At 57.4% G+C, this 17079-nt stretch overlaps 1 protein-coding gene across 12 annotated transcripts; it reads right to left on the reverse strand.

Annotated features, from left to right (window-relative positions):
* Positions 1–1074: 1074 nt before the first annotated feature.
* Positions 1075–16776, reverse strand: MEIS3 (Meis homeobox 3). Of its 12 annotated transcripts, none has more exons than XM_084961288.1 (13): positions 16549–16776; positions 11580–11761; positions 11168–11327; positions 11021–11071; positions 9696–9746; positions 9368–9466; positions 6781–6892; positions 6443–6591; positions 5164–5240; positions 4877–4935; positions 4687–4773; positions 4055–4124; positions 1075–1533 (listed from the first exon to the last, which is right to left on the reverse strand). In XM_084961288.1, the coding sequence occupies exons 5-12, from the start codon at positions 9744–9746 to the stop codon at positions 4075–4077; spliced, it is 684 nt and encodes a 227-aa protein (XP_084817414.1). In that variant the 5' UTR covers positions 11021–11071; positions 11168–11327; positions 11580–11761; positions 16549–16776; the 3' UTR covers positions 1075–1533; positions 4055–4074. The 12 variants fall into 12 exon arrangements, 11 of the variants coding, with proteins under 11 accessions (XP_084817414.1, XP_084817413.1, XP_084817412.1 ...); XM_084961287.1 differs by having other exon boundaries at positions 9368–9517; XM_084961286.1 differs by lacking the exon at positions 16549–16776 and adding an exon at positions 13488–13984 and having other exon boundaries at positions 4687–4770.
* Positions 16777–17079: the final 303 nt, after the last annotated feature.

Consider the following 17079-nt stretch of genomic DNA (forward strand, 5'->3'; position numbering starts at 1 on the left):
TATTCATAATCACTAAAACACTATCTAACCCAGATAATGGTTTATGGTGGATCTTTCGAAATTCATAGAAATTTAAACATCTTTTAAAAATGAAGCTGGGAGTTCCCATTATCACTCAGCAGTAATGAACCCGATTAGTACCCATGAGCACACAGGTTCGATCCCTGGCCTCATTCAGTGGGTTAAGGAGCTGGTGTGAGGTCTGGTGTAGGTCACAGATGCAGCTCAGATCTGGCGTTACTGTGCCTGTAGCTTAGGCTGGCAGCTGGAGCTCTGATCCGACCCCTAGCCTGGGAACTTCCATATGCCACAGGTGTGGCCCTAAAGAGAGAAAAAAAAAAGGATGAGATCTCAAGAGGCTGTGGGCCTTTCTGTTCTCTGTTCTCTCTTGGAGTCCAACCAAGCCTCTCTTCTATGTGAGCAAACCAGACAGCCCGCTGACAGCCTTCTGCTCAATGTCCCACGTGGCCCAGTCATTCCTGTTGATCCTACTGCCAGCCAGCAGAGCCCCCTCGTTGCCCCGTGGCTGGCCACAGACAAGCAAGAGAGTCGTGTCGAAGCCACAAGAACTGGCCAGCTGAACCTAGTACACCAATCCACAGTATAATGAGCTGAAAATTCAATAGCATTTTAGGAGGTTCCCATTGTGGCTCAGTGGGTTATGAACCCAACTAGCATCCCTGAGGATGCAGGTTTGATCTCTGGTCTCACTCAGTGGGTTAAGTGTCCAGCATTGCCACCAGCTGTGGTGTAGGTCACAGATGCTGCTCAGATCCTGTGTGGCTTTGGCTGTGGTGTAGGCTGGCACCTGCAGCTCCAATGTGACCCCTGGCCTGAGAACTTCCATGGGCCACAGGTGTGGCCCTAAAAAGCAAAAAGAAAGAAAGAAAAAAGAAAAAGGAAAATTAATTAGCATTTTGAACCATGAGGCTTTGGTGTGTTTGTTACACAGCAAGAGCTGATACATAAAGAAGGCAAAGGTGAGAGGATGGTAAAGAGCATCAGTTATTCCTATAATTAGTGACTCGTGAGCTGATGGGTATGAATCTTGGAAGAGACACACACTCATGTTGGTGGCGTTTTTAAGACTTTATCATTAAAAAAAGGTAGAAGACAAGAAAGAAGGGAAGTGGGGGAGGGGAGGGGGTGGCCCAGGAGGATGAAGGGAACCTCCCCCAGTGTCGGATCCAGATAACCCTCCTTCCCTGACGGCCCCAGCCCACCCCCAACCCCTTTTCTGCCCTGGGGGGCTGGGGAGCCCCAGCCCCCATCTTCTGAAGACCCAGTCTGGGTGTCAGCTTGGGTTCTGGGCAGAGCTTAGAGCAAAAGGGGGGGTGGTGCAGGGCCTGGAGGCCTTGTCTTTGTCCTTGAGAGACCCTCCAGGGGGCACTCAGGCCCCTCACGTCCAGGCAGGGCCCCAGGGAGGTAGGCGTTGAGTTGGGGGGGTGCGTAGGAGGTGGGGTCCTGAAGCCAGAGGGCCAGGCGTCGAGGGAGCAGGTATGAGCCTGCTGGTCACAGTCCAGAGCTTGGGGTCTGCGGAGAGGGCAGGAGACACCAAGTCAGGAGGCGGGGGGCATGCCGTACCCGCGCCAAGCCCTTCGTGCTGTTCCCGCCAGCCCCACAGTGAGCGGGACACACGGACGGAGACAGACAGAGACAGAGAATCAGAACAGACACGAGAGAGAAACAGATGAAAAAAAAAAAAAAAAACAGAAAACAAAAACAAAGAAGGAGACAGTGGAGAGAAAGAGAAACTAGGAGAGAGACAGAGCTGGACAGAGGAGGAGACATTGAGCCGCTCAGAGGCGGAGACGCCGCAGCAGGAAGAAAGAGCAACTGAATGAAAGGGAGCCAGAAAGAAGCCGGGGTCTAGGACAGAGCAGGGCGGAGAGAGCGCGGGGGACCAAAGGCAGCCCGCTGCAGAGCAGGAGCAGCCTCCCTTCGTGGCTCCTGGTACCCAAGGTCCCCTGATGCCAGACCAGGCTCAGCTGTCTGTGGTCGGTCGGGCAGAGCCGAGACCCCCACACACCTGCCAGGACTTCAGCAAGCCCATCCACCGCTCCTTCCAGGCTCAGGCCCCTGGGGCCCTCCCAGGTCTCCACTCTCATCTCCCAGCCTTTCTCTGGGCTCTGAGTTCTCATCTCAGCCACCTGACTCCCAGCCTCAGCCCAGCCCAGTTCTTCCTCCCCTTTGGGGGAACCTGCATGTGTGGCCTTTGTCTATACTGTTCTGTCGTCTCCTATCTCATGCCTTTTGGTCTCCTGCTCTCAAAGTCCCCTCAAAAAAAAAAAAAAAAGTTCCAGTTGTGGCACTGTGCAAATGAATCTGACCAGTATCCATCAGTATCCATGAGGACTCAGGTTCGATCCCTGGCCTTGCTCAGTGGATTGGAGATCTAGTGTTGCCATGAGCTGTGGTGTAGGTCAAAGATGCAGCTTGGATCCCATGTGGCTGTGGTGTGGGCCAGTGGCTGCAGCTCTGATTTGACCCCTAGCCTGGGGAACCTCCAAATGCCTGGGGTGTAGCCCTAAAAAGAAAAAAAAAAGTCCCCTCCTCTGGGAAGTCCTTCCTGGACCTCCTAGCTGGGGGTCTCATGCCCTCTCTGGGCTCCTCTAGTTCCTGGGTTCCCTCATCCCGGCTGTGCCCACAGTGGGTTGTCACGTCGGGAGATGAGTCTCTCTTCCCTCACTGGATTGTGAGCTCCGTGAGGGTAGGACTGGGTTGTCATGGTCACTATTGTGTTCCCAGAGCACCCAGCATGGGGCTAGGCACAGCAGTGTTCAGGGAATACGTACTGAATGAGCAGATGAATGAATGGATGCCAAACTAAGTGTGGACTTCATCCAGAGGGCGCTAGGGAGCCATAGAAGGCTTTTAATCCAAGGGGAGTCAAGATCTGATCTGTGCTTGAGAAACTCCAGGCAGCCTCTCAACCCTGAGCCTTTGCACATGCTGTTCCCTCTGCTTTTCTGAACTGGGTAAACCTATACACACGAACTCCTCTCCCCCCCGGCCTCAGTTTTCTCATCTGTAAAATGAAAATAATAATAGATTCTCTTTCTTGGGGTTTTTGTAAAGGCTAAATGAGGAGTTCCTGCTGTGGCACAACAGGATCAGCAGCACCTCTGGAGTGCTCTGACACAGGTTCAATCCCTGGCTGGCACAGCGGGTTAAAGATCCAGCTCTGCCACAGCTACAGTGCAGGCTGCAACTGCGGCTTGGATCTGATCCCTGGCCCAGGAACTCCATATACCACAGGGTGGCCAAAAAAAAAAAAAAAAGCATAAATGAGAACATGCTGTAGACTTCAGACCTAGGAGAGTAAAAGAATGAGCCCCTTCCACTTCTACCCAGTGGACTCCTACTCATTCGTCAATGCCCTACTCAGAAGCCACTTCCTTGATATCTCAGGGACAGCTGATGATAGCTGTGCTTTGGTTTCTGATGTCTACTTCCTCAGGAGCCCAGAATCTTCTCAAGAGTTAGACACTACCTGAGGCTCGTCAATATATATATTTGGAGATGTATGGGATATATGAATGGGCCGATGAATAGATGGGTGGGTAGGTGGCTGAATGGATGGTAAGGTGACAAATGGGTGGACACGTGGGTGGGTGGATCAGTGTGGAGGTGAGTGCATGGGCGAGAAGATGGATGATGGGTGGTGGATGCATTTATGCATGATCCATGGGTGGGCAGGCAGGCAGGGAGGGAGGTGGGTGCATGCATGAATAAGTGAGTAGATGCGTGGGCGGATCAGCAGGAAGGTGACGCTGAGTGGGGACGCAGCGTGGACAGATGAATGACTGAGCGGGTGACTATACAGTTGGATGGACAGCGAGTAGATGTGCGTTTGGCTGGACGGTGGGTGGGTGGATGATTAGATGGATAAATACATGGACAGGTGCATCGATGGATGGATGGATGGATGACCTGAAGACCCTCGGTTCAGGGACACTGGCTGACCCTGCTCTGGGTGGGATGCCTCTTGGAGTCTGAGAGGCTGAGAATAGCACAACCCCCAACCCGGTGCCCCCAGACCTAAGACACTCACGCTTCTCCTGAATCCGGCCTCTACGGATAATGCCACTCTCCGTCTAAGTTCAAACTCATGCCCATTGATCCTGGAAGACGAAAGAGGAGTATGAGGGGGTCTTCACCAGACCCTCCCATGGGCTCCACCGGCCCTTCCTTCCCCAGGGGACAACTAACAGGACGGAGTCATGGCTTAAGAGGGTGCTGGTTCTTTAAGGAAAAGTAGGAGCCTTTCAATGGCTGGGCAAAGCCTGGAAGAAGCAAACTCTGGGAGGAAAGGTGGGGACCAGGATATCCGCATTTGCCTCCCGGCTCCCTTCTTATGCAAATGAAGCACAGTATTTTTCAAGAAACTAATCCCAGGAGTTCCCGTCCTGGCTCGGTCGTTAACAAATCTGACTAGCATCCATGAGGACACAGGTTCAATCCCTGGCCTCGCTCAGCGGGTTAAGGATGCAGCGTGGCTGTGAGCTGTGGCTATAGCGCCAGTTCGACCCCTCGCCTGGGAACCTCCATATGCTGCAGGTGCAGCCCTAGAAAAGACAAAAAACAAACAAACAAAAGAACCTAATCCCAGAAGGTGGGGTATCTTCCTTTAGAGGAGGGGCCTGTGTTCTGGGGGCATAGTTTAGTTAAGGGAGCAGCCCTTACCTGGAGGCCTGACAGTCCCATGTGGTAGAGTCTCCGTGTAGCCCCCCATGGGCTGGCTCTCTGGACTGAAGGCTGCACTCTGGCCTGCTAGGGAAGTCGAGGGGTGCAGGCTGAGCCCCAGGATGCCTGGTCCAGGCTTTGACATTCCCCCAGGAACACCACGCCCTCTCTCCCCACCTTCTCCCTGTACCTGTGCGGTTGGATTGATCGATCATGGGCTGCACGATGCGTCTCCGGGCGTTAATGAACCTGAAGGAGGTCGTGGAAATGGGGGGGGGGTGCAAAGAGGGAAGAGAAGAAGGGAAAAATGAACACACAGATGGAGAGCGCTGGCAGGAGAGGATGGATGTGGGGGCGGCCAAGCAGACACAGGAGGAGAGGCTCCAGGGGCTTCGGGGCCTCCTTCAGCACCGCGGACAGCACCCGGCCTCCCACCCGGGGCTGGCCCCAGACGCCCCAGCCTCCCATGTCACTCACCAGTTGTTGACTTGCAGGATAGTGAGCCCTGTGTCCTGGGCGAGCTGTTTCTTCTGCTCCTCCGAGGGGTACGGGTGCTATGGCCATCAGCAAGAGTCACCCTGCTGCCTGGCTGCCCTCTGATCCCCAGGCCTGGCCCGCCCAGGTCCCCAGGGAGGGGTGGGATGGGTTGGCGAGCCCAGGCTGGGCCAGAGCCGGGAGAGTCAGCAATGTCTGAGCTTCTCCGTGCTCCCGGGAGCCCAATGGAGGGAAGCAGAGCCAAGCTTCTGGCAATTAGGCCGTGGGCACCCCCGCCTCTTCCAGCAATTAGAGACTAATTGGCCAACACTCATTAGGGAGGTGGAGCTGGGGCTGGGGGTTGGGGGCCGGGCGACTGCACAGATGCCAGGAAAAGAGGCAAAGCCCAGCCAGGGGCCCTGAGCCCATCAGGTCCTTGCGTCTGTCTCTCCTCATCCCACTCTCCATCTTTCTCTGTGGCTCTCCACTGTCTCTCTGTCTCTCCCCCTCTGTGACTCAGTCTCCCCAGAGTCTATCTTGCTCTGATTCAGTCTTCCCTGTATCTCTCCATCCCTGTCTTCATTTCAGTCTCTCCCTGTCTTCCTGTTTCTCTCTCTCTCTCTCTTTTTTTTTTCTATTGTCTTTTAGGGCATGTGGAAGTTCCCAGGTTACGGGTCAAATCAGAGCTGCAGCTGCCAGGCTACACCATAGCCGCAGCCACAGCCACACCAGATCTGAGGCGCGTTTGCAAACTACACCACAGCTGGATCTTTAACCCACTGAGAGAGGCCGGGGATCGAATATGCGTCCTCATGGATATTAGCCAGGTTCTTTACTGCTAAGCCACAGCAGGAACTCCTTCCTGTCTCTTTTTACCATCCCTCTTCTTGAGGCCATGTGGTGCAGTGGGGAAGGCCAAACTACCTGCCCTTGAACCCACTTCTGGCTGTGAGACCTCTGGGCCTCAGTCTCCTCATCTGCAAAATGGAGCTAATAACATCGCCCACCCTCACAGGGTATGTTTGGCTGGGGGGGGGGAATGACTGACAGGTGGGTGAGGGCTTGGGGGGTTGGGGGAGGACTGAATGAGTCAAGAGCCCTTGGCGGCTCCTGGCACACAGGTAACTCGGATGGATGTTTGCTTTGGTCTGTTTCCACCTGCTTGAACTTCTTCTTCAACACCCGCCCCCTATGCCCTGCCTCAGTCTCCCCTCTCCATGTCTCTCTGCAGACCCGGCCCTTCTCCACCTCCCTCTCTGCCCCCTGCAGCCCAGGGCCTCACCGAGAGGTGCTGGAACAACCACGCCCTCATGATGTTGGTGGCCACCTTGGGGAAGATCCCTCTCTTCTTGTTCCGCCGCCGCTCCTGGTCCAGCTCCTCGTCTTCTCCCCCAGAACTGGGAGAGGCCACGCTTGTGTCTAGTCCGTCCCCTGAGAACAGAGAGAGGCAGGCTGAGCTTGTGGACAGGGAAGGCGGGGGACAGGTGGGACCCAGAACCCGCCCCCAAGCCAGCCCCTGCCCCCCCAGTCATCCTCGCCCCTCTGGAAGTCCTACCTGCTGTCTAACTCCCATCCTCAGACTGACTCCCACCTTCCCCCTCCGCCTCTCAAGCAACTCACCTTGGTCGCTGGCGTTGTCCCCACTCTGGGAGGCCAGGCCCCCGCTGGATGGACCTGGGGTCCCCAAATGTACAGACCCGCTGTCTTCGTGGTCTCTAATCCATGTATTATTCTGGAAAAAACAGGAGTGGGGAGTCAGTGCTAAAGCTTGGGGTGCAGAATAGCATGGTGGCTCAGACCACGGGCTCTGGAGGTAGGACTCCTGAATGCGAAGCCTCTCTCTGCCTTTCTTGGCTGTGTGACCTTGGGCAAGTCGCTTCACCTCTCTGGGCCTCAGTCTCCTCAACTGGAAACATGGACAACAAGCATAGCTCCCACCTCACAGAGTGAGGATCCACTGGCTAAATGCACATAAAGGAACACAGCAATCACTCAATAAAGATGAGCCTGCACCTTATCTGAAATCTTTGGGAGCCAGTGCTGTTTCAAAATTCAAACCTTTCGCGTTAATAGACAGTAAACCAGTGCGCGCGTGGGCTGTATTTCCTACCACCATCAGCACGGTCTAGGCCGTAACCTCGTCATCAAGCTCGTTAACTTTTCTGCAGCCAATTGGATGAATATTTAACTAACTGGAATAAATAAAGGCTATAAATAGCCCCTCATTAGTTCAGGTCAGATTTCACTGCTAAATGCGCTTGCCCTAAACTTATGGGGAAAAAAGCCGCAACTTTCCGTTTTTTCAGCGATTCGGAGGTCTCCGCATTGCAGCTCAGGGAATGCGGGGCTGGGTTTTCTTTATTGGAACCCCAGCAGACGCTGAGGGAGCTGAAGATGTGTTGCACTCACCCCCGCCCCAGCTCGGGGTCCCAGGAGGCTGACCCGTCCCTGCAGACACAGCAAGACCTCTTTGTTATTTGGTCTAAGGTTCTTCCAATTGTCGGAAGGCAGATGGGGTAGAGGTGGGGGTGGAAACAGCCGCCTACTGCTGCTGAAAGCCAGGGGACACCTCCCCCATCCCCCACCCCCGCCCCCAGCCCCTGCTGAATGTTCTAGACCCTGCCCTCTGCTTTGGAATCAGTCCCCGCCCCCGCTGCCTGGAAATGACCCAGTGTGGATGCGTCATCTGTGTCCTGCCGGGGCTCAGCCAGGGACAAGGCAGCCAGGAAAAGTTTCCTCCAGGCTCGGTACTTCTGTGTGGAATTTCAAGTTCAAGTGCATGGAGGGTGAGTCGGGTGCCAACTGCAAGCATCACTAGGTCTGAAGGCTTTTGTCTTTTTGTCTTTTCCCAGGGCCACACCTGTGGCATATGGAGGTTCCCAGGCTAGGGGTCAAATCCGAGCTGCAGCTGCCGGCCTACACCACAGCCACAGCAATGCTGGATCCCAGTTGAGTCTGCAACCTACATCCTCAGCTCACGGCAGCTCTGGATCCTTAACCCACTGAGCAAGGCCAGGGATCGAACCTGCATCCTCACGGATACTAGTCAGATTTGTTTCCATTAAGCCACGATGGGAACGCCAACATTTATTTTTCTAAGTTTGTGTCTGTAGTTCTAGGGGTTGGCATCCCATTTGTGGTTTTCCTGATTCCTGCGTGAGTTGGGGGGTGGCTCTGTGACTCTTTTGAGGTGGGTGACGGCCATGGAGTATGTCGGCATCTGTGTGAAGATGCGGAATATGGCGGCGCCTCTGAGGGAGTCGTAACTGATCAGCGCACGCACAGGGTGTGCGGCTGAGCGGATGGTGACTGCCGGCTGTGGGGCAGAGGGTCCTCGGGGCTCCTCTGTCACTGCTGTGTGTGTGTGCTCACATATGTGTACTCGTGGGACAGCTGTGCGCCTACGTGGCACCCACCTAATATGTGGGTGCAGGTGCCGTGTTGCATAACTGCTGAGTAGGGGACAGTGCGACCTCTTGGTGGGTGTGTCTCGCTGGGATCTGCACGGCTGTTGGGTGATTGTTGTCTGGTTGTTTAAATCTACAAAACTGTAGTCCAGCAGCATCTGAGACTGAATGAATCTGGGGCCACGTCGCAGCTGAGTGCCGCAGTTTGTGCCCACACCTGCTGTAGTCCAACTGTTAACAGGTTAGTGTAGTGAGTGTGTGTGTGTGTGTGTGTGTGTGTGTGTGCGCAGGCACGGTGGTTGCTGTGGGTCTAAGTGTGGCCGTAGCTGAGTCCGTATGGCAGGATCTGGGGCCGCGTGGCTCCAGGTCCAGCTGTGTGCTGTCGTGTGGTCAGGGTTGTGTACTGCATGCATACGCATACTCTGAAACAGCACCGTCTCGATCAGGCGACGTGATGCTGCTACGTCCCTGGGCTGTGTGCGTTTACGTGTGCAGTGTATGCAGTTGCCCGGCCGTGAATGTAACGGTTTGTGTAGCTGTGTGGGAAGCTGCGCGGGTGTATCGGAGTCTATGGGTGGTATGTGCAGCTGTTGGGGGGGTGGGGCACGTGTGCTGTCATCCAGCGGTACTGCGGTCTGTGTAGCTGCTGCAGAGCTGGTGCCTGTCCTGGGGTCAGGCTGTGTCTGATGGTGGCTGCCTGAGGCTGGGTTGTGTGGTGTGTGTGCCCTCAGGCTGCAGCCCAGCTCTCTGGGCGTGCCTTTGGTTGCAGGGCAACGCCGGGTGCCCCATCCCGAGCCCACCTGGTCTGGGAGGCTGGGGCAGGAGGCCGGGTAGTCGTCGAGATCCTCCCTGCAGCCGCCGTCCCGGTCCTCGATGACCAGGTCGATGGGCATCTTTCCCTTGAGGCAGGTGATGTAGCGGTGACAGAAGTTGTCGCACAGGTCGTGGACCTGAGGGGGCACCGGGGTACTGGGGGGGCCACCCGGGGGCCAGCGCTGGGGTGTACAGGGATGGGGGGGCCTTCTGCTCCAACTCTGGTGGGGAGAGAGCCTGAAGGAGGGGTGGAGGGGGCGGGAAGTGGGGGGACGGGGGCAAGCGAGGGCGTGAGGGGAAGTGAGAAGCACTCACCTTCTCCAGCTCCAGCAGGTGGAAGCGGAGCACTTGAATGGCCTGTATCATCTGAAAACAGACAGAGAGGGAGAGAGGGAGGGAGGCAGGGAGAGAGAGAGAGAAGGAAGGGCAGAGGTGAAAAGAGAAGGAGGAAGAGGGGGAAGAGGAGGAGGGAAGGGGAGGAGGAGGAGGAGAGAAGCAGAGAAACAGAGAAAATGAGATAAAATGACCAAGAGAAAGCAAAGAGAGACAAAGACAAAATGACAGGGGCAGAGAGAAACAGGGCACAGAGATGGAGAATTAAGGAACCAGGGAGTGTGAGATTGAGATCAGAGACAGAGAAGCAAGATGTGCAAGAGACAGAAGAGGATCCATGACAAGAGTCAGCTGAGGTATGCTATGGTAACAGCACCCCATCTTTTGCGAGCTTGCCCTCTGATCCATTTCCCCACCGTTCACCTGAAAACTACATTTCCCAGAGTCCTTTGCCAGAAGGGCTTGGCCAATAGGAAGCCCCGGTGGGAGCTGACCCGCCAGAGGAAGGGGCAAGTCTGGGCTATCTCTCCCTCCCTCTCCCTCCCCACACCCCACCCCCTTCTCTTTCTCCCTCCTCTCCTCTCTCCTTTGCAGCTAAGCGTTTTCATTCATTTTGGTATGGGCTCATTCTCCCGACTGATAGAACAGCTAACGCTTAACCAGTCCCCACTCTGTGCTGGGCACGGTTCTACATGCCTGACCCCCTTTTAACTCATTATATACTCACAACAGCCCTACGACACAGGAATTAGTACAGGCTACACTTTACAGGCGAGGAAAATGGGGCGCAGGGAGAGGGGGCTACTTTTTTTTTTAGGGCCGCACCCATGGCATGTGGAGGTTCCCAGGCTAGGGATCCAACCAGAGCTGTAGCCGCCAGCCTACACCACATCCACAGCAATGTGGGCTCCGAGCTGCATCTGCAACCTACACCACAGCTCACGGCAACGCCGGATCCTTCACCCACTGAGCAAAGCCAGGGATCGAACCCATGTCCTCATGGATACTAGTCAGGTTCTGGGCTCCTTTCTGCTGCGCCATGATTGATGGGAACTCCGAGAAGGAGCTACTACTTGCCCTGGTTCACAGAACTAGTAAGCATAGAGCTGGGATTCAAACTCCAGCCAGCGCGTCCCAGGTCTCAAACTCTAGGCTATGTTGCATCGTAAATGGGCAACGGTGATCACCGTTGGAGGAGGTGGGTCAGGTGTGCTCCTCTCTGTTCCCACACTGAACCCGAGCCTGTGGAGGGAGGACCAGGAGACCCCCTTGGAAGAGGGGGGTGTTGGGAAGGGGCCAGGTCTCACCAGATTGTCCAGCTCTGGATTGGAGGAGAAGAGGGGTCTCTCGGAGCGGACCTGGGAGAAAGAGAGAGGCCAGGGCGAGCGCATGCTGTCTGCCGCTTACCCCGCCTCACCGGCTCTCCTGGCGCACAGCCGAGGGCGGGTGCCCACCTGTTTGGCAAAGGCTGCAATGTCCTCATTGAAGGAGTCAGAGGAGCATACGTCACCGCCCGGGGGTGTGCCCAGCCCAGTCCCAGCCCCATCCCGGGGCGAGCATGTGGCCAGTTCACATTTCTCAAAGACCAGGGCCAGCAGCGGGAAGAGCGGGTGTCTGGAAACCAAGGGAAGAGAGAGGTCATGAGGGCAGAGCCAGGGGTAGGGGGCGTGGGGGCGCTCAGAAGGATGGCCCAACTGGGAGGTGGACAGGAGACCCAGGGGAAGGAGCTAAAGGGACAGAGACAGAATGAGACAGAGTCAGAGGGAGAGATACATATCCAGAGAGACCAAGAGACAGGATGGTGCGGGGCGGGGTGGGGGGCCCATCCCGAGACCCCACAGAACCCTCAGCCTTGTCCTCACTCACCCATAGATCTCATCCTTCTCTCTCCTCAGGCCATCACTGTCCAAGCCCGAGGGTGGAGGCTGGGGGGGCCGGTGGGGGCCATAGGGCCCCGGGGCTCTTGTTGCTGAGGGCACTGCCTCCGAGAAGCCCGCCAGGGCTGCGGTGCTGTCCACGATGCTGGCGTAGTGGGGCAGCTCATCGTACTGGGGGGAGGTGAGAGCAGGGGAGAGCCCCAGCGAGGTGTCACACCAGCCAGAAACCTCCCTACCCTGGCACTCTGGAGATGCCCCTTCTTGCTCCAGCCGCCTGCCTGCCCTCCTGGCCCCAAGCATCCCCGCCCTGCTCCCTTGGGCCCCCAACAATGTCCCATGGAGCTGTCTGGGCGGGACTGAAGGCCCTGGCCCCAAGCCTTCGCTTGGACCTGTGGACTGTGAAAAATGTCCCATCAGAGATTCCCCATGTGTGGGCAGGAGGCTCTGGAGGAGAGAGATTGATTGACTCAGGTCTCAGATGTGAGGGGCAGGGTGGGAGGGTCTGGGATTGGCTGGTGGTAAGTGCCAGCTTCTCACAGAGTGAGGAGGGGACAGAGATACTGAGCAAGGGGGAGACATGTGGGAGACGCGAGAGATGAGAGAAAGAGAGAGAGGGAAGGCAGGATTAAGAGGGAAAAAAAGAGAAATGAAAAAAGGCAAAGGGAGAAAGAAAAGCTAAAGAGAGAGATGCTGAGATAGAGAGAGGAGAGACACACAAAGAAGGTACAGGAGGAAAAGGCAGAGCGAGATGGGGGCAGACAGGGAGAGACGGAGACAGACAGAGGGACAGAAGGGGAGAGAGAAGACGGAGGGAGAGGAGGTGAGTTTCACGCACGGACACTGCCCATGGACGCGGTGCACGCACCGTCTCCCCCGCTTCAGTTTCATCTCCCAGACAAATATGCACATCGGAGTGTGGCTTCACCACCTGTCCCATGCCACACACCATGTGAAGCCACCACGCACGCACACAGACACACAGACAGAGCCAGATGCCAGGCACAGGAATGAATGAATGAGTGAATGAATGCCTGTATTGAATGAATGAAACATCTAGCAGGCGCGTGCAAGCATGAATGAGGCAGTTAGCACAGGGCCTGGCACGCTTTCAATAAACATGCGTCGAACCAAAGTATAACTGGGCACCACCACACAAACCCACTTGTGCCAACCAGAGAGAAACCGAGAGTGAGCTTTTTGCATCCTGTCAGCAGGGAAGCACACACGCCCGCGCCAGGGAAGTTAGGGGACCTTTAAAGTCACCCAGGTCCAACCTTTTCCGTGGAGATGAAGAAACTGAGGTTCAAAGAGGCAAAGGGACTGGGGGGTGGGGGTGGAGAGTAAGCGTTCCCACCGTAGCTGGTCCTCCACCCCTGGCGGGTATACACCCAGGGCTCCCAGTGTCTCTTTCCTTCTCTCTGCCTTTCACTCACTTCCTCTTCTTCTAAGTTCTCCTGAGCCCTGAAGTTGAATCCAACTGCCCCCCAGAGTTCATCCCACATCTCGGAGGTGCTGGCATCCCCGCCACCCCCAGAGGCTCATGCTCGCCTCTTCGCCTGTCTCTCCATCCCCAGGACCACGACAGAGAGAATCCCTTGGCCCTGCCTGCTGATACCCATCTCTCCCAGCACTGTCCCCACCCCTTAACCCTCCGGGCGACTTGGAACAAAAGTAGACCAGGGAGAAGGCTTGGGGAGGGCAGGGAAGGAAGAAGGGGTAGGTAGGAGAAAGGGCTGAGATGGAGGGGGAGACCAGGGCAGGGAGAGAAGGAGGCAGAGAAAGCGCTGGTGAAGAGGGCGGGATGGCTGATGGGGGCGGAAGGTCCCCAAGGAGGAGACGGAAGGATGGGGGCTGCGACCGCGGGCTGGGGCGCAGGACCGCCCGCCCTCAGACCTACCCTCCGGGCCATGGGCTGATGCCGGCGGCAGCTCCCGGATCTCTCCAGGGCCTGGCCGGCGGGGAGGGCGCAGCCAGGGGCAGCGGCCCCAGATGGCCCGCGGTGCCGACGCCAGGGGGTGGGGCAGGAGGCTGGGTGCCCGGCCCCCCCACCCCCACCGCCGTCAGCGGCAGGCGCCGGGCAGCGCCGAGGCTCCGAGCATGGACCCCCAGCCTCCCGCCCCCGCGGGGGTCACCGCGAGAGGCTCCTGCCAGCGAGGGAAGGGGCGAGGAGGCGGGGGCAGGCCGCTCGAGGCCCCCTCCCCCGGGCCCTCCGGTCCCTCCCCCGGGGCCTGGGAGGATGGAACCAGCCCAAGAGCCACAGACAGAGCGGCGGGGGAGAGCGCGGCGCGGGAGGGCCCGGCCCGGGGCGGCGGCGTCCCGGCGTTGGCGGGCCGGAGGGATGCCGGCGGCTCCGTCTCTCCGTCTCTCCCCCTCTCCCGGTCTCTCCCTCTCTCTGTGGTCACATCCGGAAGTTCCACCGCGGAGATGCTTAACCCACTGTCCGCCGGTGGCTCGGCCGCGGGGCCGGGCGGGGCGGGAGCGTCCGGAGCCTCCTCCCCCCCTCCCCCCGTCCCCCCCCCCGGGGGGGGCTGCGGCCGCCTTCGGGGGCGGCTCCCCTCGCTTCCCCTCCCCGCGCCTCGTCGGCCCGGGTCCCCACCCAGCCGGCCTCCCGCTCGCCGCCCGGCGCTCGCCGCCCCGCCCCGCCCCGCCCCGCCCCGCGCCGCGCCGCGCCGCGCCGGGTCTTCTCCACCTCCCCCTCCCGGCCGCCCGGGTCCCTGTCTCTCTCTGCCCCTTTCCTGCCTCCCTCTCTCTCTCTCCATCTCCCTGCTTCCCTCTTTTCTCTAGATCTTCAAGTCTTTCGCTCTTTGTCCTCTGTATCTTTCCCTTGCTCCCTCGCAACTCTGCCCCACACATCCTGCCTCTCTCCCGACCGCCCCCTGGGCTCCCCCGGACCCTGCGATCCGTCCCTCTCGCCCCGCCCTTTCCCTGGTCTCTGTCTCTCTGTCTCTGTCTCTCTGTCTGTCTCCTTCCTGAGACCGATCAGAGGGAGGCTGGAAGTAACCAAACCCCATGCTGTAGTTTCTCTTCTTGCACCGACGCCCCCCCCCCCAACTTTCCTCCCCTGGGAGACAAGGACGCCCCTGTTCCTGCCTGAAGCCATCTGTGTGTGTGTCCCTGGCTGTGTCTGTGTGTCTGGTTGTGGGATCATGCCTGGGGTGGGTGTGCGCTTTCTGCCTCTGAATGTGGTGACTGTTAGGTGTGTAATTGTGTGTGTGTGTGTGCATGCACACACACATGCACACGCACGTGCACGGTGCACCCCCGGAGGTGTCGCTGCCCTCCGCCCATTTTGACGCTTCCCTTTTGGAAGTTTCTTAGCCTGAAATCCCTTCAATGGCTCCCAAGGAGTGTGTGATAGAATCTCTAAAACTGAGGGTAAAAACGGAGTGCCTGGTGACACATCTGCTTGAGAGCAGGTCCACAGCTTTTCATCTGATTTCTGGCTGTCCCAGGCAGCCTATGCAACTAGTGTTCTAATGAAACAAAGATTTCTGCAACAAATATTTATTGAGCACCTACTGTGTGCCGGGTGGTGTTCTGGAGATAGAGCCGGGAACAGAAGACAACCTTTCCTGGCCTCCTGGCGCTCACAGGCCATTGGGGATGGTGTGGGGGAGAGAATGGTCCAGTAAATACATGTGCAAAGTAGAAAAAAAAACCGCCTGGAGGTGTCCAGTGTGCTGAGACAAAGCAGAATAAGGACGGGGGACGACCAGAGCTGGAAAGGGCAAGACCTCAGAGGAGGGGACATCTGAGCAGCGACCTGAAGAAGGGGGGCGAGGGAGCCAGGCTGATGTCTGGGAATATTAGCAGAGGAACTGCAGGTGCAAAGGCCCTGGGGCAGGAATGTGTTTGGGAAACAGTGAGGAGACCAGTGAGGGCAGGAGGGGGCAGGGAGGCGGGGAGAAGGGAGAGACCCTCCCCCCCGGGGTTCAGTCTCTTGCTGGCTTTCTCTACAGTAGGGTCTTTATCCTCTGGTGGCCTCAGAGTCCCGAGAGGATGTAAACCAGGGTGCCAGGAGGCCTGTAAACTCCCTCAACTTGCCTGGCAAATTATGGGCATGGTGTCTATATGTCTTTATAGGGTGATGGCCCATAGTGTTCACCCTATTATCAAGGGGGATACTTTTTTTGGCATTTTTTGGGGGGCTGTTCCAGCAGCACATGGAAGTTCCCAGGCCAGGGGTCGGATCTGAGCTGCAGCTGTGCGCCTACACCACAAATAGCAACGCCAGATCTGTGCCATGTCTGTGACCTACACCGAAGCTCGTGGCAACACTGGATCTTTCACCCACTGAGCGAGGCCAGGGATCGAACCTGTGCCCTCATGGATACTAGTCAAGTTGGTAACCCGCTGAGACACATCGGGAACTCCTCAAAGGGGATACCTGAACCTCCCGAAGGGGAAGAGCTCCACAGAGAAATGAGGCACAGATCCAGAGAGAAGGGGACAGAAACGGGTTGAGCAGACAAAGACCCAGGGAAAGCAGGGACAGAGACGGGAGGGGGAGACAGAGTCCCAGAGAGAGAAGCGGGCTGAGAGGGTGGAATGGACCCCCACCCCTGCTGGGCTTCTCTAAGGAGATTTTTATGACCCTCATACACAGCTCGACCTCAGCCACAACCTGTATCTTGTGGAAATGAAACAAAACTGCCCAGGCACGGGGTGTGTGTGTGGGGGTGAGACAGCTGGTGCTACAGCCTGAAGGATGGGGTTAGGACAGCAGCAGCGCTTCCCAGAGGGGGAGGGCTGTGGGGGAGGGGGAGGATGAGGGCCCCGCCCCCGCAAAGCCCCTCATCCAGCCCCCCTCGCCCCACTTCCTGCATCTCCTTCTCACTCTGTCTCATCCAGGATCTCAGGCCCCTTCTTTCTCTCTGTCCCTGACTCCTGTCCTGGGACGCCCTCCCCTCGGCACACTGGCAGCCCTCCTCCCTCCAGGAACGCGGGTCCAGACCCACCTCAGTCCAGCTCTTCCCTCTCTGAGCCTCGGTCTCCGCATCAGTGGGATGAGCTACGGCTTGAGCGCTGGGGCGTGTTGGCAAAAAAATGCTTAAGGTGGAGGGTGCCAGGACTCTGGGTCCTTGGCTGAGTTGGTGTCCTTGGTGGAGTCAGGGTCCTCGCGCCAAGGGGTGCTCCCTCTGAAATTGTCCCACGTGCTGTCCCTTGGGTGATGCTGGCCCTTTAAGGAAGGCAAAGGGGCCAGAGAGAGGCTTTAATCACTGCCACACACACCCCGCCCCACAGATCGGGGTTTTGGAGCAGAAAATTAATTTAAATCACTTTTTAATTAAAGATGCAAAGCTCTCTGTGTGCGCCCCCTCTCTCCACCCCCGACTGCTCTCAGCTGAGGCTTAGGGGAGGGGCGGGGAGCTGGGGGTCTGGGACCCCAGCCTCACTTTAGGTCTTGGGGGATGCTGATGTCCCCTCACCCACGCTGGTTCTGAAAAAGAAGGGTGGCTGATCTGACAGTGCTGGTGGGGGGCAGTGAG

This window comes from Sus scrofa, chromosome 6 (assembly GCF_054392235.1).
Source record: "Sus scrofa isolate SSC_HxYL_T2T_F1_AM1 chromosome 6, Sscrofa_HxYL_maternal_Yorkshire_Landrace_v2.0, whole genome shotgun sequence".
NCBI classification, from domain to species: Eukaryota; Metazoa; Chordata; class Mammalia; order Artiodactyla; family Suidae; genus Sus; species Sus scrofa.